At 50.8% G+C, this 21,303-nt stretch overlaps 1 protein-coding gene across 4 annotated transcripts in view; it reads right to left on the reverse strand.

Annotated features, from left to right (window-relative positions):
* LOC140203928 (ankyrin repeat and protein kinase domain-containing protein 1-like) overlaps window positions 1-21,303 on the reverse strand; it is a 37,149-nt gene that overhangs the window by 10,047 nt on the left and 5,799 nt on the right. For 2 of the 4 annotated variants that reach the window (XM_072270091.1, XM_072270094.1), the window contains exons 3-11: window positions 15,526-15,674; window positions 12,455-12,504; window positions 11,844-12,005; window positions 10,766-10,848; window positions 7,693-7,756; window positions 7,495-7,577; window positions 7,018-7,111; window positions 6,015-6,112; window positions 3,014-3,110 (exon numbers count right to left, since the gene is read on the reverse strand). In XM_072270091.1, the coding sequence (XP_072126192.1) occupies window positions 3,014-3,110; window positions 6,015-6,112; window positions 7,018-7,111; window positions 7,495-7,577; window positions 7,693-7,756; window positions 10,766-10,848; window positions 11,844-12,005; window positions 12,455-12,504; window positions 15,526-15,674 (880 nt within the window). The remainder of the gene's footprint in view (window positions 1-3,013; window positions 3,111-6,014; window positions 6,113-7,017; window positions 7,112-7,494; window positions 7,578-7,692; window positions 7,757-10,765; window positions 10,849-11,843; window positions 12,006-12,454; window positions 12,505-15,525; window positions 15,675-21,303) is intronic. The other 2 variants (XM_072270092.1, XM_072270093.1) reach the window with 2 other exon arrangements.

Raw genomic sequence — 21,303 nt, forward strand, 5'->3', positions numbered from 1 at the left:
CTTGGTCAAATGAGGCAAAGTGTGCATGGGGGTGTCTGTCTCATGAAAAAGGGGTGAGATCCTCTCCTCTGTGCTCCCTCTACACCCATTCTCCGGAGACACATCTGTCCCACCTCCCTCTCCCACACGGATACAATCCCACACAGACCGACCATGAGACAACCCACCTGTTCCAGTTACTGGTCCGCTAAACCTTCTCGGAATTGCTCCCAATGTATAATCCTGCTTCCATTGGCCATAAGGCCATAAAACATAGGAGCAGGATGAGGCCATTCGGTCCATTAAGTCTGCTTCACCATTCCATCATGGATGATTTGTTATCCCTCTTAACTCCTTTCTCCTGCTTTCTTGCCGTAACCTTTGATGCCCTGACTAATCAAGAAACTGTCAACTTCCACTTTAAATATTGCCAATGACTTGCAGAGAGTTTCACTACTCTCTGGCTAAAGAAGTTTCTCCTCAAGCCATTCTAAAGAGACGTCCCTCTATTCTGAGGCTGTGCTCTCTGATCCTAGACTCTGCCACTGTAAGAAACATCCTCTCCACATCCACTCTATCTAGTCCTTTCAATATTCAATAGGTTTCAAAGGGATTCCCCCATCATTCTTCTAAACTCCAGAAAGTTCAGGCCAGAGTCATCAGCACTCCTCATATGTTAACCCTTTCATTTCCAGATTCATTTTTGTGAACTTCCTCTGGACCTTCTACATGCCAGCATATCATTTTTTAGATAAGGGTCCTACAACTGCTCACAATACTCCAATTGTGGTCTGATCAATGCCTTCTGAAGCCTCAGCATTACATCCTTGCTCTTATATTATAGTCCTCTCAAAATGAATGCTAAAATTACATTTCTATTCCTTACCACCAACTCAAGCTGCACGAGGACTGCCAAGTCCCTTTACAACTCAATTTTTCAATTTTCTCGCTGTTTAGAAATTAGTCTACACCTTTACTCCTTCTATCAAAGTGCATGACCATAAACTTCCCGACACTATATTCCATCAACCACTTCTTTGCCTATTCTCCTAATCAGTCCAAGTCCTTCAGCAGACTCCTGTTTTTTTTAGCACTACCTAACCCTCCACTTAAGTTCGTCAACAAAGTTAAGCACAAAGCCATCAATCCTTCACTAAGGAGTGCTGCCAAAGTGGTTTCACAATCTCCTTTCTCTTGTCTGAGACCATATTATAGATAAATCGAATCTCTCACTGCCATTCCCTTTGTCCTGATCTCTCAGAGAAAACAGTCCCAGCCTGTCCAGTCTTGTCAAAACTTGGTGACATCCCCATGAACCTTTGAACCTAATCACATCCTTCCTGCCGTGGCAGCCAGACCTGTGCATGATACCAGATGCACTGTAACCTGATACTGCGACTGCCCCTCCTGGGATGGCAAGGAACTGCAGATACAGCCCTCACAATACGCTGGAGGAACTCAGCAGGTCGGGCAGCATCTATGGAAATGATCAGTCAATGTTTCGGGCCGGAACCCTTGGTCACTGATCGTTTCCATGGATGCTGCCCAACCTGCTGAGTTCCTCCAGCGTATTGTCAGTGTTGCTTTGACCCCAGCATCTGCAGATTGTTTTGTGTTGCAGAAACAGCCCAGTCCACCACGAAAGCCAGCCTCCCCTCTATGGGCTTTGTATGCACCTCCTACTGCCTCAATCAAGGCCCCTCCTACTTCAGTCTTTCTCTTTTCTCCCCCCACCCACAGGGCAGAAGTAAGAGCATGTGCCACCAGGCTGAAGAGCAGCTTCTCTCAGCTGTAATCAGACTTCTAAATGCTAAAAGATGAACTGCCAATCTCACAATCTATTTCTTCATGGTCCCACTCTGCACTAGCTGTAAACACTTTATTCTGCATTCTCTTGTACTGCCTCATTGCAATTGTAATGAATTGCTCTGTAAGAACAGTATGTAAGGCAAGAATTCAGAACATAGGCAGAGAACAGTACGGCACAGTACTGGCCCTTCAGCTGACAATGTTGTGCAGACCTGTTAACCTGTTAAGAGCAATCTAACCCTTCCCTCTTACACAGCTCTCCATCTTCTATCATTTATGTGCCTATCCAAGTTTCTTCAGGGCCCCTAATGTATCTGCCTCTATCACCACCCCTGTCAGGCTCACTACTCTCTGAGTAAAAAACAAATCTCTGACCCCCCGCCAATCACCTTAAAATTTCACCCTCTTGTATTAGTCGTTTCCTCCCGAGGAAGAATCTCTGGCTCTGCACTCAATCTATGCCTCTCATCATCTTGTACACCTCTATCAAGTCACCTCTCAAACTTCTTCTCTCCAAGGAGAAAAGCCCAAGCTCTCTCAACCTATTCTGATATGACATGCTTTCCAATGTAAGTAACATCCTGCTAAATCATCTCTCGATAGGTTCCACGTCCTTTCTGTAATGAGGGAAGCAGAACTGAGCACAATATTCCAAGTGTGGTCGAACCAGGGTTTCATAGAGCTGTAACATTACCTCATGGCTCTTGAACCCAATCTTCTGACTAATGAAGACCAACACACCATCCACCTTCTTAACTACCCTATCAACTTGTGTAGCAACTTTGAGGGATCTGTGGATGTGGACTCCAAGATCCCCCTGTTCCTCCACTCTGCTAAGAATCCTGCCACTAACCCTGTATTCTACCTTCAAATTCGACACGTACCAAAATACTTCTTGGTACATGTGACAATAATAAACCAATTTACCCCCTCCCTACCCTCTCCATTCTTCTATCCCACTGTCATCAGATTCATGAATGGACTTCTTTACTCCTGATCTATCCCCTTGTGGTCCTTGGACCTTACTGTCTACTTGCACTGTAATTTCCCTGTGACTGTAACCATTAACCTGCTTTCTGTTTTCCTCTGTTCTATCTCAATGTATTTATGAAATGGAATGATCTTTTTGGAGGGGAAACAAAGAAAAGTGTTTCATTGGAGAAAGCTTTTTGAGATTTAGCGGGGACATCACCCCTTGCATATGTCCATCAGATTCTGATCTCACCTCTTCCACTGCAGTACCGTCCCCTCTCCACACCTTCTCCCGCCCTTCCAGTTGAGAACGTGCCCGCTGAGCATCCCGGCTCTTCCGGAAGCTTCCTCTGAAAGACAAGAGAGGGGTTAGCCGGGGAGTAAACAGGGGAGGCTTGGTTGCTGGCACTGAACCGGGCCCCACCCCCACGGGCATGGGTTGAGTGCTTACACTGCTTCGACCTCACGGCGAGGGTTCGGATCCCACTTGGGCAATGCTGGCATTCGGGGGGTGGATTAACATCATGAATGATCCATCCCAGTGAATTTTTAACCAGGTCCTGTGCACAAGGCTGAATTGGAAGATTAGTTCACATGACATCCAGGGTGAGCAAGCCAACTCGATACAAAATTGGCTTGGTGATGGGTCGTTATTCAGCCTGGAGGTCTATAACCAGTGGTGTGCCAGAGAGATTGGAGCTGGGTCCCCTTTTGTTTGTATTCTGCAATAATGATTTGGATGGCGATGTTGCTAACATGGAGAGTGAATTTACAGCTAACACCGAAATGGGTGATGTGGTGGAGGGAAAGGAAAGTTGTCTAAGGTTACAGCAGGTTCTGGATCACCTGAGAAGGTGGAGAAGGAGATGGCAGATGGAACTTAACTCAGACAAGTGCAGAGTGCTGCATTATGGAACGTTAAAGCAGGGTCGCCCTACACAGTAAACAACAGGACCCTGGGTAATGGAACAGATAGACTCAGGAGTACGGGCACATAGTTCTTCAAAAGTGGTTACACAGGGAGACAGGCTGGCGAAGAAGGTCTATGGTAACTTGCTTTCAACTGAGTACAGGAGTTGGGATGAGATATTGGCGAGAGTGTGCCTAGAGTACTGTGTGCACTTCTGGTCACCCAGCTGTAGGAAGGATATGATTACGCGGGAGAGGATGCAGGAAAGATTCATGAGGATGCTGCGGGGATTGGAGGGCTTGACACTGGACAGGCGCAGACTGTCTTTCCTCGAGGGAAGAAGGCTGAGGGGTGACCCGATAGAGGGATGTTATTCAGAGTGGAGGTCTGTGACTAGTGCTATGCCACAGGGATTGGTGCTGGGTCCCCTGTAGTTTGTCCTCTATATTAATTATTTGGATGACAACGTTGCCAAAATTGGAGAGTGAATTTGCAGATAACACCAAAACAGATGATGTGGTGGACAATGAGGAATGTTGCCTAAGGTTACAAGCGGGGTCTGGACCACTGGGGGAAGCGGACAAGGGGGTGGTAGAGGGAATTGAACTCAGACTAGTGCAAAATGCTGCATCTTGGTAAGTTAAAGAAGAGCAGAACTTACCAAGTGAATGCTTGGGCTCTGGACAGTGTTGTAGGACAGAACTGGAATTGGTTTAATAGTGTCACATGTACCAAGACACAGTGGAATGCTTGCCTTGGAAAGTGTTCATACAGATCAGACCATTTCACTGTGCATCGAGGCAGAACCAGGGAAGACAAAACAATACAGAACAAAGAAGTAACAGCTACAGAGCAAGTGTAGAGCAGTTAAATAGTAACATGCAAAGTTATCACAAGAGATTATGAGGTCAAAAGTCCAACATATCATAAAGGCATCTGTTAGTCTTGCGAGACCATGGATCTGTGCCTGGAAAGTCTTCACTCTCCAGGGCGCAGGCCTGGGCAAGGTAGTATGGAAGACCGGCAGTTGCCCATGCTGCAAGTCTCCCCTCTCCATGACACCGATGTTGTCCAAGGGAAGGGCAAGGGCCGATATAGCTAGGCACCAGTGTCATCGTCAGAGCAATGTGTGGTTAAGTGCCTTGCTCAAGGGCACAACACGCTGCCTCGGCTGGGGCTCGAACTCACGACCTTCGGATCACTAGTCGAATACCTTAACCACTTGGCCTCGTGACCACACATATCATACTAGGGAACCAAATATAAGTCTTAAAACAGTGAGGTAGAAGCTGTCTTTGAGCCTGGAGATACATGCCTTCAGGCTTTTGTACCTTTTGCCCGATGGAAGAGAGACCTAGGGGTACAGGTACATGGTTCCCCAAAAGTGGTGACACAAGTAGAGAGGGTGATGAAGAAGGTGTTTGGCACACTAACTTGCATTGGTCAGAGCACTGAGCACAGCGGTTGGGACGGCGTGTTAAAGCTGTACAGGTGGTTGGTGAGACCGCACCTGACGTACTCTGTGCAGTTCTGGTCACCCAGCAATAGGAAAGATAGGATTGAAGGCTGGAGAGGGTGCAGGGAAGATTCACGAGAACGTTACTGGGACTAGAGGGCCTGAATTATAAGGAGACACTGGGCAGGCTGGGACTGTTTTTCCTGGAGTGAAGGAGGAATCCACAGAAGTTTATAAAATAATGAGGAATAAGGTGGATGGTCATAGTCTCCCCCCACCCCCCCAGTGTAAGGGAGTCTAAAACTTTTTTGACTTTTTAAAAAGTTCTGTGAGAGAGAAGAAATTTAAAGGGGATTAGAGGGGTTAATTTTTCACACAGTGACTGGTGGGTATGTGGAATGAGTCGCCAGATGAGGTGGACACAATTATAAAGTTAAAAGATAGGAACAATTTCATGGATAGGAACGGTTTAGAGGGATGGGGGTTCATTGCGGGCAAATGGGACTGGCTCAGGGAGACACTGTGCTTGGCACAGACGAGCAGTTTCCCTGTTGTACAAGTTGTATGCTGCAATCTATCCCAGTGTATAACATTCACTGACCCCGTTCCGTACATTCCCACTAACTCTTCCCAGATTCCACTCCTCCCACACACCGGGAGGACAATCCACGGCAGCCCTTTCACACACCAACCTGCTCATCACGTGAGAAGGAAGCAAAACGGGGCCCTAGTGAAAAAACCATAGTGAAAACGTTCAAACTCCAGACAGACAGTAGCGGTGCTGGGGTTCGAACCCGGGACTCTGACACTACAATGCAGCGGCTCTGTTTGATGTATACCCTGAGAGAAGCCATTCCTTTGAGGGCAGACACAACACGTTGTGGTTACCTGAGCACTGGCCTGCTGTCTGCCTCCACCGCACTCCTGCCTCATCCCAGGGCTGGCCATAGGTGGCGGTTTCCTCCCTTGATCCATGGTTAGAGGAGCTGGGAATGTGGACAGATATTTCAGTCACCTGTCACTGATTCCCATTCATTCCCACTGCACACATTCCCTGCAAACCCTACACATTCGCATTCAAACCCACCGTACACAATCCCAACAGACCTCACCCCTTACTATAGATTCCACCATAAACAATCCCAATAGACCCTCCTTTTCCCAATGCATACAATCCCAACAGATCCTATTAATAAATAATCCTAATGGACCCACCCTTCCCATTCACTCCCACCATACACAATCCCAATGGGACTCCACCTCTTCCCATTCTCTCCCACCATACACAATCCCAATGTGACCCAACCCTTCCCATTCACTCCCACCATACACAATCCCAATGGGACTCCACCTCTTCCCATTCTCTCCCACCATACACAATCCCAATGGGACCCAACCTTTCCCTTTCACTCCCACCGTACACAAACTCGATGGACTACGACACTTCCCATTCACTCCCACTGTACACAATCCCAATGGGACCCACCCCTTCCCATTCACTCCCACTGTACACATTCCCAATGGAACCCACCCCTTCCCATTCACTCCCACCATACATAATCCCAATGGAACCCACCCTTCCCATTCACTCCCACTGTATACACTCTCTCATTCTCTCACTATCTTACTATCTCACTCTCTCTCTCTCTCTCTCTCTCTCTCTCTCTCTCTCTCTCTCTCTCTCTCTCTCTCTCTCTCTCTCTCTCTCACACACTCTCACCCATCCCGAAGAGAAGCCCCTGCAGATCCTTGGGACCCCACCAGTCCTCAACCCCAACCCCACAAACAGGCACAACCACCACACACAGATGCGTTCACAGACACACACAGGCACAGACATGCAAACACACACACACACACTGACACGTGGTCGTAACACCCCTGTCATTACCTGACATTCTTTCTTGTTGTCCTCTAACTGGACATATGGTCGCTCCTCCCTGCACTGGTGGGTCAGGAAGCAGGGCCCTCCATTGCTCAGCTTCCTGATTTAACAGAGGTTTAATTTAGTCTGGGGAGTCTGAGTGAGGAGATTGTGGTGCCCCTGCATCCCATTCGTGAGTGTGGCAGTGGGTTGGGTGTCCTTGAGCAAATATAGGACTCCTCCCACCATAACCCCCCCCCACTCAACCGAGAGACCCATCCCAGGCTGAGGCTTCAGTTGCTATGGTTACCTCACCACCCTCCACTTGGGACAAAGGAATCAGCCCCTGTTGCCCATAAATACTCTTTCCCTTTCTGCCAACGTGTTCCTCCCTCCCCTCCTACCCACTCTCACCCCCACACCCGCTCACTCCTGGCCTCGCCCACCCCCTCCAAGACTTCAAGGGTGACCTCACGAGCCTGACTCTGGAGGCCCCTCACTGACCCGTGCCTCGGTGCCGGTCTGTGGAGATGTCGGGGGTTGAGACCGAGGGTCCGCCCAGCGGGGGTCCTCACTGTGCAGTGATCCTGTCGGAGGGGAGGGAGAGTGAGAGAAAAGATTCATCACCGTTTGGGGGGTGGGGGGGCGGTGGAACAGAGAATCCCCACCCCTTGTGCCAGTTCAGAAGAGGCGGCTACTCACCAATGGAGTCAGCAGTCCGGGAGGAGAGGATCCCGCTGGAGGCACTACTGGTGGGCTGGGAATTCTGAAACGGAACACAGTCCTTACCCAGGGTCAAGGAGAGAGAGAATGCAGGTGAAGGTGGGGTGAGGATGAGCCCCACTGTCCTGTATCTGGGAGGGGGGTGTGCTTAGGTGGGTAGGGCTGGGGGTGCATTTGTTGGAAAGAACCCATAACTGGGAGGGAGGGTGGGGTGTGGGGAGTCTCTGGTGTCCGGTGTGTGGAAGAGTGGGAGGGAAGAGTTCCCATTCCTGTACCCCACACAGAGCGTGAGAGTGGGATTTGCCATTGTCCAGTGTCCGGGAGAGAGGGTGCGTATAGTGTCTGGGTGGGGGAAGCCCATTCTCTGGGACAGAGGGTGGGGATGGGAAGTCCCTACTGTCCAGTCTGCTGGTGAGAGAGTGGGAGGTGTGTGGCATGAGTCCCTGTTGTCCTGTGTACGGGTGAGTGTGTGGGGACCAGAGTTCTCATTGTTCAGTGAGCGGAAGAGAGGGTGGTGGGAGGTAGGCAAGCTCCCATTGCGAGAGGGTGGGGGGAGCCCCTCATGTACTGTGTGCGGGTGAGTGTGCGTGGTGGGTGACCCCATTGTCCAGCACGTGGGAGAGAGGGTAACGGTTGACCCCATACTCCTGTGCCCAAGACTATTGCATCCTGCTGAGTAACAACAGAGTCTGAAACAAGCACACAGAACAGAGACTGGAACTGCATGAGAGTGGGTCCTTCAGCCCACTGTGTCTATGTTGTCCAATCCCCACCTGCTTTCTCATACTCCCAACCCATTCATTCGTGGGAACCTGTTCACGTGTCTGTCTAAAGCGTGGCACGTAGTGGTTAGCACAACGCTTTACGGTATGGGCTGCCCAGGTTGAATGCCCGTCGCTGTCGGGGAGGCGTTTGTCCGTACTCCCCGTGACCGCGTGGGTTTCCTCCGGGTGCCCTGATTTCCTCCCACAGTCCAAAGACGTAACAGCTGGTCGGTTAATTGGTCACTGCAAACTGTCCCATGATTAGGCTGGGGTTAAATCGGGGGATTGCTGGGCAGCGGGGCTCGAAAATGCACATCGTATCTCAATAAATAAATAAATCAATTTGCCTTGAACTGTTCTATCGTATCTGCTTTCACAACTACCGCTGGCAGCCCGTTCGAGGCACCCAGAACTCTCTGCGTGAAACAAAAAACTTGCCCTGCAGAACCCCTTTGAACTTCACTGCGCTCACTTTAATCCTACGTCCCCCATTCCTATTTTCATCCCCTCTAATCCAGACAGCATCCTGGTGAATCTTCTCTGCATCCTCTCCATGGGACAACCAGAACCACGCACAGTTCTCCAGGGGCATCCTGACTAAAGTTTTATATAGTTGCAAAATAACTTGACTTTTATATGTAACACCCCAACCAATGAAGGCAAGCCTTCTTTGGTATGGTAAAGTATGAAACTGAGGCATCCTGCATGGTTGCATTACGGTCTGGAACAGCATTACAAACGCATAGGAACAGAAGAAGCTGCAGAGAGTAGTGGACACAGCCGAGTACATCACAGGCACATCCCTCCTCACGGTCGGTTGTATCTACAGCAGGCACCATCTCGAAAAGGCAGTATCGATCATCGCCAGCCTCTTGCAGCTCTCATTGGGTGGGAGGTACAGGAGCCTGAAGTCCCACGCCACCAAGTTCAGCAACACAGCTTCTTCCCTCCAGCCATCTGGTTCTTCAACCAGCCCACACAAGCTGAATCACTCGCTCAGCACAGCAAAACTGCGACCGGTTTGCACTTCAGCCGACTTCTTGCGTTCTAATTGTGTCCTTTCTTGGATAATTTGGTGCAATTTATGTCGCTTAATTACGATTTTGGTTCAGAACATTGTGCATCCGATGCTCTGTGCCTGCGATGCTGCTTCTGGTAAGTTTTTCATTGCACCAGTGCATACGTGCACTTGTGCAGATGACAAGGAACTCAGATTTCTACCAGGAGAGCAGTTGAATCACCTTCTGGTCTGGAAGCTCCAGCGCGCAGGATCAAAGGTGTTTCAGAGAGAGGTAAGCTCAGCCAGTTCCGACATAGGCACAACCCTCCACACCATGAAGAACATCTTCAAAAGACAGTGCCTCGATCATCTATCATCATCTGGGGCATGCCCTCTTCTCATTACTATCACCAGGAAGCAGGTACAGGAGTCTGAAGGCCCACAATAAATGTTCTTGCCTTCTTCTACCAGATTTCTGATTGATCCGAGAAATCTACCTCATACGCTTTTTGCTGATCTTATTTCTAATGTGACCCGGCTGGTGGCGTAGTGGCATCAGCGTCGGACTTCGGGATGTAAGTTCCCGAGTTCGAATCCAGCTGGCTCCCTTGCACGCTTTCCATCCGTGCTGGAAACTCAGCCGGTAGAAGGCAATGGCAAACCACGGCTGTAACTTGCCTCGTACGCGGTTCCCCACTACGTCAGAGAGGCGTGGAGGGAAATCGTCCGCGAACCGGCGAAACTCCCGATGCGTACCTTTCCTTTCCTGTTTCTAAGGTAGTAATATTTTATGTTCTTGCCCTGTCTTGCTGCCACACAAACAACAAATTTCACAACATGTGTCAAAGGTAATAAACCTGATTCTGATTTTGAACTTTGACCTTACCACTGGCATTGCTCCTTTCAGGGGTCTGTGGACTTGGACCCTGAGAGCACTCTGTAAATCAATGCTCCCCGAGGTCCTGTCATTTAATGTATACTTAACTTTCAGAGTGCAACAGCTCACACTTGCCGGGATAAAATGCCATCTGCCGTTTCTCCGCCGAAGTTTCCTGCTGCTCCGTATTCCACTAAACGATGACTGGAGCACAGAAAAACATCACACCCATTCCGGGAATATGTTTCTCTTAGGCACCAAGGCAACTGGAATTCCCGCTGTGAGGGAAAACCCCATCCATGGCTCCCCCTTGGTGCCCCAACTGCCAATACTTAGCCCATCCCCTCTGGCTCTTTGTAAGTCACCTCCACCTGCACACACACCACCCCCACTCACGTATCCCAGACTCACGAGGTTGGAGAGAATGCGATGGACGGCATCCACAATTGTCCCCCGGTGAAATTGGAAAACCTTCTCTGTGATCACCAGGATGCCTGTGGGAACAAGGTATGTGTCAGAGCAGTCTGAGGCAGGAGTGTGTGACGGGACGGTGTGGAGGGAGCCTCACCCTGTGTCTGACCCTGTCTCTGGGAGCGTGTGACGGGATGGTGCGGAAGGAGCCTCACCCTGTGTCTGACCCTGTCCCTGGGAGTGTGTGACGGGACGGTGTGGAGGGAGTCTCACCCTGTGTCTGACCCTGTCCCTGGGAGTGTGTGACGGGACGGTGTGGAGGGAGCCTCACACTGTGTCTGACCCTGTCCCCGGGGGTGTGTGACGGGACGGTGTGGAGGGAGTCTCACCCTGTGTCTGACCCTGTCTCTGGGAGTGTGTGACGGGACGGTGCGGAGGGAGTGTGTGACGGGACGGTGTGGAGGGAGCCTCACCCTGTGTCTGACGCTGTCTCTGGGAGTGTGTGACGGGACGGTGTGGAGGGAGCCTCACCCTGTGTCTGACCCTGTCTCTGGGAGTGTGTGACGGGACGGTGTGGAGGGAGCCTCACCCTGTGTCTGACCCTGTCTCTGGGAGTGTGTGACGGGACGGTGTGGAGGGAGCCTCACCCTGTGTCTGACCCTGTCTCTGGGAGTGTGTGACGGGACGGTGTGGAGGGAGCCTCACCCTGTGTCTGACCCTGTCCCTGGGAGTGTGTGACGGGACGGTGTGGAGGGAGCCTCACCCTGTGTCTGACCCCGTCCCTGGGGATGTGTGACAGGACGGTGTGGAGGGAGCCTCGCCCTGTCTCTGACCCCGTCCCTGGGGATGTGTGACAGGACGGTGTGACGGGAGCCTCACTGGGTCTGACCCTGTCCCCGGGGGTGTGTGACGGGACGGTGTGGAGGGAGTCTGACCCTGTCTCTGGGGGTGTGTGACGGGACGGTGTGGAGGGAGTCTGACCCTGTCCCCGGGGGTGTGTGACGGGACCTGCACTGGGTCTGACCCTGTCTCTGGGGGTGTGTGCTGACCATTCTACAAGCCTGTCCCCATCCCTTGCCTTTGAACGGTGGCCGCTTTTCCAGTGTGTTGCTCCAGCACTCCTCCATGAGCTGCTTTAGGTCTCCCAGCCCCTCCAGCTCGCCCTCTGCTGGCAGCTCCTGGAGGGCTGGCCTCTGCCCCTTTGGGATCAGCATCCTGATCAGGGTCTGGATGTGAAGCGCTGGGGTTTGGGTGAGACAGAAGGAGAAAGGGAGAGAAAGAGAAAGAGAGAACCAGCTTGTTCATCACCTCCCCTCGCCCTTCCTCCCCAATTTCCCTCCTGCTCCCCTTCACTGCCTCTCTCAGTCTCCCTCCCTAACCCTCTGCTTCACCCCTCTTCCTCTCCCTCTCATTCCCCTCTCTCCTTTCCTCCCCGCTCTCTCCAACCTCCCTTCTTCCATCCCCCTCATCCCCTCTGCCCTACCTCTCTCTCTCCCCCCTACCTCATTCATCCTCTCCCCTCCCTCTCCCCGTCCCTGCTCTTTCCACCACCCTAGCCCCCCCACCGCCGAGGCACCACCAGATTCCTCTCCGCGACTCAAATGGGCCCAATAGACATTCCCCCGTTCCCCATCCTCCCACCCTCATGAGGACTTGTGTAGGTCAGTGGCCTCCACCCTGTCCCCTTACCTCCATAGGGATGCTTTCCCGTCAGGATGCTCCAGATGATGATCCCGAAGCTGTGGAGTCGAAGAGGGTGGGAGTGGGGGAAGAAAGGAACAGAATTCAGGAGTCTGGGGGCTGAAGGGTTAAAGCTTGGCCACCTGACCTTCACACCCCTGACTTCACCCCCTCTCTCACTCTGCCCCAACCAATACCAAGGGACGGAGTTGCACACTGAATAAAACTGCAAGAGGCCCTTCGGCCCAGCTGGCTCATGCTGACCAAAAGAGCTGGTCCCATTTGCTCATGTTTTGTTGCACATCCCTGTAAACCTTTCCAGTCCACGTACCTGTTGTTAATGTACCTGCCTTAACCACTTCCTCTGGCAGCTCGGCCCTATACGGACAACCTCCTGGGTGAAAAATGTATCCCTCAGGTCCATGGTAAATCTCTCCCCTCTCACCTTAAACCTGTTCCTTCTGGTTCTTGATTCCCCAACCTTGGGAAAAAGACTGTGTATTCACCATTATCTATACCCTATGCTCTGTATGATTTTACACACCTCTATAGGTCACCACACGGTCTTATACACGGCTGTGAAAGAAGTCCTCCGTAACTGCATTCCTCAAGTCCTGGCAACATCCTTTCAATCTCCTCTGTGCTCTTTGCAGCTTCATGGCAGGCAGACTGTAACTGAGCTACGCACACAAAGTGCTGGAGGAGCTCAGTAGGCCAGGCAGTATCTATGGAAAAGGACCGAAACGCCGACTGTACTCTTATCCATCGATGCTGCCCGGCCTGCTGAGTTCCTCCAGCGTTTGGTGTGCGTTGTTCGGATTTCCGGCATCTGCAGATTTTCTCTCGTTTGTGACTGTCACTGAATACCATTTTTCCAAATGATTAACACAGGAGATTCTGCACACGCTGAAAATCTAGAGCAACACATACAAAACGCTAAAGGAACTCTGCAAGTCAGGCAGGCTCTATGGAGGGAAAACCAGTCGACATCTTGCACCAAGGCTCTTCACCAGGACTGGAGAGAACGGGGACAGAATCCAGAATAAGAAAGTGGGTGGAGGAAGAGGAGTATAAGCTGGCAGGTAATAGATAAGACTAGGTGAGGAAGAAGGTGAATGGGTGAGTGGGGGGTGTGGTGCTGAAGTAAGAAGAATGGGGAATTGAAAAAGAGGGAAGGATGGGGGTGGGATTACTGGAAGTTGGAGAAATCAATGTTCATTCAATCACATTTGAGGCTATCCAGGTGGAATACGAGGTGCTGCTCCTCCGGCGTGAGTTGGCCTCATCGTGGCAGTAGAGGAGGCCATGGTCAGACTTGTCAGAACGGGAATGAGACGTTGAATTGAAATGGGTGGCCAGTGGCCACAGGGAGGTCCCGCCTTTTGTGGCAGATAGAGTGATGGTGCTCTACCAATCTGCATTGGGTCTCACCAAAGTTGGGAAAGCCACCCCAAGATCACCAGATACAGTAGATGATCCCAACGAACTCGCAGGTGAGGTTTTGCTCCACTTCAAAGGACTGTTTGGGGCCCTGTAAGTGAAGAGGTGTAGTGGCAGGTTAGCACTTGTCGTGCTTACAGGAGAGAGAGATCAGTGAGGTGGGATGAGTGGATAAGGAGGGAGGGAGAGAGAGAGAGAGACTCTCGCAGTCCAATGAAAGAGGGTCCCGAGCTGCTCAACCTCTCTCCATAACCTACATGCCTTCCAGCTTAATGTCATCTTTCCTGGAGCAGGGCGACCAAAATTGTACACATTATCCCAAATGCAGCCTCACCAGCATTTTGTCCAACTGTAACATGACCTGCCTGACTGATGAAAGCCAGCAAATGCCTTCTTCACCATCCTGACTGTTTGTGACCCCACTTTCAGGGAACCATATGCCCTGTATCCCTGTGCTCTTTTGTTCTGCAACACTCCCCACCATTCACTGTGAAAGTCCTACTCTGGTTTGTCTTCCCAAACTGTAATACATTGCACTTATTTGAATTAAACTCCGTTACCCACTCCTCAGCCAACCCAGCTGATCATGGTCCCACTGTAATTCCTGATAAAACCCTTCACTGTCAATGACAGCACGTATTTCAGCATCACCTGTTCGGTTAGGTGCCTGGAGGGCGAGAGGTCGACCTCAAACCTCTCTCCTCACCCTGGCATCTTCTGAGGTGTTGATCTCCCTTCAGCACTGCACCCCACCCAACCCAACCCAACCCCTCCTACCTCCAACAGAGGGGTGAGTGAACAGCGTTTTCAACCTCAGACCCACATCAGCCAATCATAATGGTGGTCACCACATCCGCACCTAAGGCAGCCAATCAGCCAGCCCTTGTCCCCAATGGCATTCTTGTCAACCAGTAGGGTGTGGGGGGGGTCATGACCCATGAACCCAGTGGCAGAAACCTCACTCTATCAGGCGAGGGGGAACATGTGAAAGGGGTCCTAACATTGTTTGCCAAATTGAATCAGCGTGGGATGAGTAAAGGGTGCAACCTTTAACCTCAGTGGCACTTTGAGGTCAACCAACCAGGTGGAAGTGTGACCTCTGAAAATGACACTGAGGTCAGGCACTTAGATGAAGGGTTGAAAGGGTTAAGAACTTAAACGCCAATGACAGTTGGTTCAGTTGATTGGGCAGAGACAGAGAGCAAAACAATCATGACCCCCCCCCCAACCCTAATGACACATACGTCAAGCCAGGGGAGGGGAGGGGTGGGGTGATGGTTGTCATGATCTTTAACCCCAATGACACTGAGTTTGGTTAATCAGACAAGACTGGAGGGTTTAAGATACTTGACCCTTCACTCTAAAGCTGCTGAGGTTAGCCAATCACATCAGGAGGTGCAAAGGTGTCATGACTGCATCCTGCACTGACCCACCAACCCGCCAAACACATCCCATAGGTTGACGATAATGCCACTGGGGACAGACAGATGAGTGGATGAGGCAGTTACAGAGAGAGCAATCCCTATGCCCCCAAGTTCCTGCTTTCCCAGCCCAGGGGAAATTGATTGTGTGCTCCTTCCAGCCAGTCAGGAGAGCTGCGGCCTGGTTGACAGGGGAGAAGGGGAGAGGGGGAGTCTCACCTGTAGATATCAGTGGGGGGGCCAGGTTTGTAGTGATCCTTGCCAGGGTCAAAGCATTCAGGAGGAAGGTACTCCAGCGTCCCAGCGACCAAGCACGAGCTGTCGGACGAGGACATCCGCTTCAGTTTTGAGAGCCCAAAGTCGGCGATCTGTAGGGTCAGAGACAGGGTGAGGCTCCCTCCGTGTTGTCTCATTGCACACTGGCGGGGACAGGGTCAGACACAGGGTGAGGCTCCCTCCACACCGTCCCATCACACACCCCCAGGGACAGGGTCAGACACAGGGTGAAGCTCCCTCCGCACCGTCCCATCGCACACTCCCAGGGACAGGGTCAGACACAGGGTGAGGCTCCCCCGACACCGTCCCGTCACACACTCCCAGGGACAGGGTCAGACACAGGGTGAAGCTCCCTCCACACCGTCCCATCACACACTCCCAGGGACAGGGTCAGACACAGGGTGAGGCTCCCTCCGCACCGTCCTGTCACACACTCCCAGGGACAGGGTCAGACACAGGGTGAGGCTCCCTCCGCACCGTCCCGTCACACACTCCCAGGGACAGGGTCAGACACAGGGTGAGGCTCCCCCTACACCGTCCCGTCACACACTCCCAGGGACAGGGTCAGACACAGGGTGAGGCTCCCCCTACACCGTCCCGTCACACACTCCCAGGGACAGGGACAGGGTCAGACACAGGGCGAGGCTCCCTCCACACCATCCCGTCAGACACTTCCAGGGACAGGGTCAGACACAGGGTGAGGCTCCCCCTACACCGTCCCGTCACACACTCCCAGGGACAGGGTCAGACACAGGGTGAGGCTCCCTCCGCACCGTCCTGTCACACACTCCCAGGGACAGGGTGAGGCTCCCTGCACACCTCAGGGATACACTCCCAGAGACAGGGGAACAGAGAGGGGAAACAATGTGTATCACATGTATGTGGAATTTGTGAAGTTGCAGGCCATAGTTGTGTATCTGAGGGGGGGCTATGCCTCACTTTCTGGTTGCAATTAAGCCCTCTCTTCTTCATATTTTGTCACCCAGTGTGCAGGTATGGGGCGGTGGTTGGGGTGTATGGGGTGTCACGTAGGGGTAGTACCTCTGGTGGGGGAACATGTCGCGTCCTTTTCAAGGCAGTTAGTCCACCTTTGGTCCCCACCTGGAACTCAGCTCTCACCTGTGGATCCCCGTAGCTGTTTGCATGCGACAGCGGCCACACCCTGGGCAACGGCTTCGACAAGCCAGCTAAACCAGGTGAGGGTAGCCGACGGATCTCAAACCCTCGGTGAGATAGGGAGTTGTCTACCCCAGCATGTGAAGACAGACTCCGGCGGATTGAGCGGACGAGACCAGTGGAAGGTCCAACAGTCAAGAAGGCGGTCTCTGCAAGCGTCGTGGAACATGTAGAGCAGGACACGACACAGAAGATGTCCTGGTCATCCACTGCGCCTAGTCCCATCTCCAGCCGTCTAGACTCTGTCTTTCCACTGGATCCAGGTGGGAATTGGGAAGAGAGAGTGAGGCTGACGCTGCGCAACTCTCCCTCACTTAAATCCAAATCATGCGCGAGTCTCGACACCATCAGCTGGCTGGTGGCGCAGTGACCTCAGCGCCGGACTCCGGGAGTGAAGGTTCCCGAGTTCGAATCCAGTCGAGCCGCTCCCGGGCACGCTTTCCATCCGTGCCGGGTTGAATGTCAAGCCAGCAACTCGACCTGGTAAAAAGTACTAATGGTGTCGAGGTCGTCATCGATGATGATGGACGAACCTTATAGGGCGGTTTGTGGTGTGAGGCAGGAGGAAGCCATCCCAGTAAACTTGCTCTTGGGACTAGCCAGATTAGCTATGCATAGGTCCTGGAGGTGAGTGGTGTGGTGGAGAGTGAAGAAGATTGTCTAAGGTAACATCAGGATCTCCGGCCATCGGGTCCAGCCCGGTTATCCCTGCAGGAAGAACACTCGGTGCCCAGAACCACTGGATTTCTTTGGGGATAGATTGGCTCCTGTTTAAGAAACCAGCCTCCCCTCCATGGACTCTGTCTATACTTCTCACTGCCTCAGTAAAGCAGCCGGCATAATCCACCCACGCTGGCCATTCTCTTCTCCCCTCTCCCATCAGGCACAAAGTGCCAACGCCTGAAAGTACTTGCCACTGGGCTCAAGGGCATTTTCCAGCTCACCGCTACTGGATGGCCCCCTAGTACGAGGAGATGAAGCTTAACCTCACAACCCACCTTGTTATGACCTTGTACCTTATTGTCTACCTGCACTACACTTTTTCTGTAGCTGGTATACTTCATGCTGCGTTACCGTTATCTCACCTGGTCCCACCCCAATGATTTTGATCTGTATGAATGGTTTGCAAGACAAGTTTTTCACTCTATTACAGTATTATGCTGTCATATTTAACTGTATTATGGTACTATGCTAACATAGCTGTCCGTCTGTCTAGGTACCATGTCCGATGCAGACTTTGAAGACCATGGTTTTCCATATAGATCTATCCCTCGTTCTTTGGATGACTTCCATTTCCTCGATGTGTAGCCACCTCACTAGGCTTTTGATGTACATAAGACGAGGTCTCCCTCCAGGTTTGCTTCCCTCGATCTTTCCAGTGAGTATGAGTTTTTCCAGTTCATCTTTCCACATAATGTGTCCCAGGACTCTGAGTTGCCTTTCTCGTATTGTTGGTAGGTGATCTAACTGCTTGGGCTCTTCTGAGAACTTCTTCATTTGATATATGTGTGGTAACATAGATACCAATATTTAATTGCAGTTTGTACTGCCTTTCATTAGTTTTGTAGCACTGTAGCAGAGTCATGGTAGGCCAAAGCACAGAAACAGGCACTTTGGCTTATCCAGTCCATGCTAGCCTGGTCTTATGCCCAGCCCACCTCCCTGCACTGGACCATAGCTCTTCATACCTCTGTCCTCCATCTACCTGTCCAAACCTCTGTCCTCCACCTACCTGTCCAAACCTCTGTCCTCCACCTACCTGTCCAAACCTCTGTCCTCCATCTACCTGTCCAAACCTCTCTTAAAAGTTGCAATTGAACTCTCATCGCCCAGTTCCGCTGGCAGCTCATTCCACACTCACACCACCCTCTGAGTGAAAAAGTTTCCCCTTAAATATTTTACCTTTCACCCTAAATCTATGACTTTTAGATCAAGTCTCCCCCAACCTCAGGGAGAAGGCCTGCATGCATTCACCATATTTATACCCCTCGTGATTTGTGTACTTCTATAAGGTCCCCTCGTTCTCCTACGCTGTAGGGAATGAAGTCTCAATGTAGGCATAAGACGATCAGAGGCACAGAAACTGTGATAATAGGGGCTGGCTGGTGGCGCAACGGCATTGGGAAACAAAGGGAAAATACTGCGAAAAATGTCTGTGTGAGGAGTGGTGCGCCACTCTCTCTCCCTCTCTCTCTCTCGCTCGCTCCATGCCTTATAAAAAAGCCATGAAAAATCCATCATCACGGACACGCAGATGCACATGCACAGACTCGCACGCATGCAGGCACACGCGAAGAAAAAAAAGAAACTGTGAATATCCAGAGACCTTCTTCCTGGGGTAGAAATAGTTAGTACAAGAGGGCAAATTTGAAGTGATTGGAGGAATGGATAGGGGGATGTCGGAGGTAGTTTTATTTTTTACATGGAGAGTGGGGGGTGTACGGAACGTGCTGCTGGGGTGGTGGTAGAGGCAGATACATTAGGGAGATTTCATATAAGCACATGAATGGGGTCTACGTGGGAGGGAAGTGTTGGATTGATCTCAGATTAGGTTAAATGGCTGGCACAGCATCATTGGCCAAAGGAACTGGACTATTCTACGTCTAGTTTTCTGCTCAAGCTTTCCATTTAACTCAATTCCTAAAATCCCAGCAACATCCTTGTAAATTTTCTCTGCACTCTTTCAAGCTTATTGCTATCTCTCTTGCAGGTACAGTCGGTGATCAAAACTCCAAATTCATCCACGCCAACATCTTATACAACTTCAACATAACATCCCAACTCCTGCACAATATGTTGATTTATGAAGACTAATGTGCCAAAAGCTTTCTTTCCAGCCCTGTTTCCCTGTGATGTCATGTTCAAGAAATTATAGATCGATATTCCCAGATTCTTTTCTTCTACCGCACTCCTCACTGTGTAAGTCCTCCCCGCTTTGTCCTCCCAAAGTGCGATTCCTCACACTTGTCTGCATTAAATTCAATGTTTCCACGTTTCAGTCCATTTCTCAGCTGCACACTTTGAAAGGCTTTCTCGCTGTCCACTATGCCCCCTACCTTGGTGTAATCTGCAAATTCACTCACCTAGTTTACCACATTATCATCCAAATCGTTGCTATAGATGATAGACCACAATGGACACAGCACTGATCCCTGTGGCACACCACTAGACACAGTCCTCCAGCCAGATGTACAACTATCTACTACCACTCTCTGTCTTCTTTAAGACAATACTGAATCAAATTTTCTACTTCATCCTGAATGCCAAGTGACCTAAGCTCTGGACCAGTTTCCCATTTGTCAAGTCCATGTAAACATCCACTGCCTTCCCTTTATCAGCCTCCCTGGTAGCCCCTTCAAAAAGCTCTATGAGACTGGTAAGATACAAACTACCTTTTAGTCCTGTCTATCTAGTGTGACAAAATACCAAGTTATCAGAAGATTGATGCCGATAAGAGAGATAAGAGAGAGACAAATGGGGGAAACATTCAAAATGCTAATCAGGGAGAGACGAGAGAGATTACCGAAAAGAGACACAGTTCCGAGTATTGTTTAGACCGGTTGCTTTGAACCTGATCTGTTTGAAGTTTGATGAACAGGCGATATCCCAGCAGGGGGATAAAAGGAACAGGTTCGCTAAGGCAAGACACACCACGACACCACAAGATAACGAGACCCTGGAAGTGCAGTGTGCCCCCACAAGTTGGTGGGGGTTTTGGAGGTCTGTACACGGGACCGACCAGAGATGCACAGGGTGGAAAGGTACGATCGGCGGGAACCTGGTGTGTGTGTCCGCCCTTGCCTGGGTGCTGGGTTCACTGCAGAAGAACGATCGTATCCGGAATGGAGGGGTCACAGTCGGTGACCTCGGAAGAAATTACAAAGGGCTCGCCCGAAAGCTAACTGCGAGGAATATCAAAGGTCTGTTGAATCCGATTTGAATATCATCATTCGCTCTCTCTCTCTCCCCCCAATGGCACAACAGCGATTACTGCGAACTGAACTGAACTGAACTGAACTCTGTGTCACTTGAGACTGATCATTTTACCCCTAGACTGCGATAGAGCTTGATTGATCCTATTATCCTAGTTCTGTGTACATGCGTGTTTATCATTGCTGAACTGTTGTATTTATTATCCTTTTGATTAGAGTACTGTGTTGCTTATTTCTTTAATAAAACTTTCTTAGTTCCAGTAATCCAGACTCCAACTAAGTGGTCCATTTCTGCTGCTTTGGCAACCCAGTTACAGGGTACGTAACATAAGTGGGGTTCTCGTCCGCGATTTTGAACGCTAAATTTGGGACTGGGTAAATTGACTGGGTTAAAATTCCCGAAAGAAAGAAAAAGCAAACAGCAGAAATGGAGGCTGAGGAATTTCTAAAGGCGCCGACCTCGGAGGCATTAGAGGATGCCGGGAAAGCAGAATTGGCAGCTGTGGCCAAACGGTTTAATCTTTTTAAGGGGAAGTCGACAATGAGGAGAGAGGAGATGCACAGAGCTATCATAGAGCATTATGTGTCTAAAGGTGTGTTTCTCCAAGGGGAG

This window comes from Mobula birostris, chromosome 10, assembly GCF_030028105.1.
Source record: "Mobula birostris isolate sMobBir1 chromosome 10, sMobBir1.hap1, whole genome shotgun sequence".
NCBI lineage: Eukaryota > Metazoa > Chordata > Chondrichthyes > Myliobatiformes > Myliobatidae > Mobula > Mobula birostris.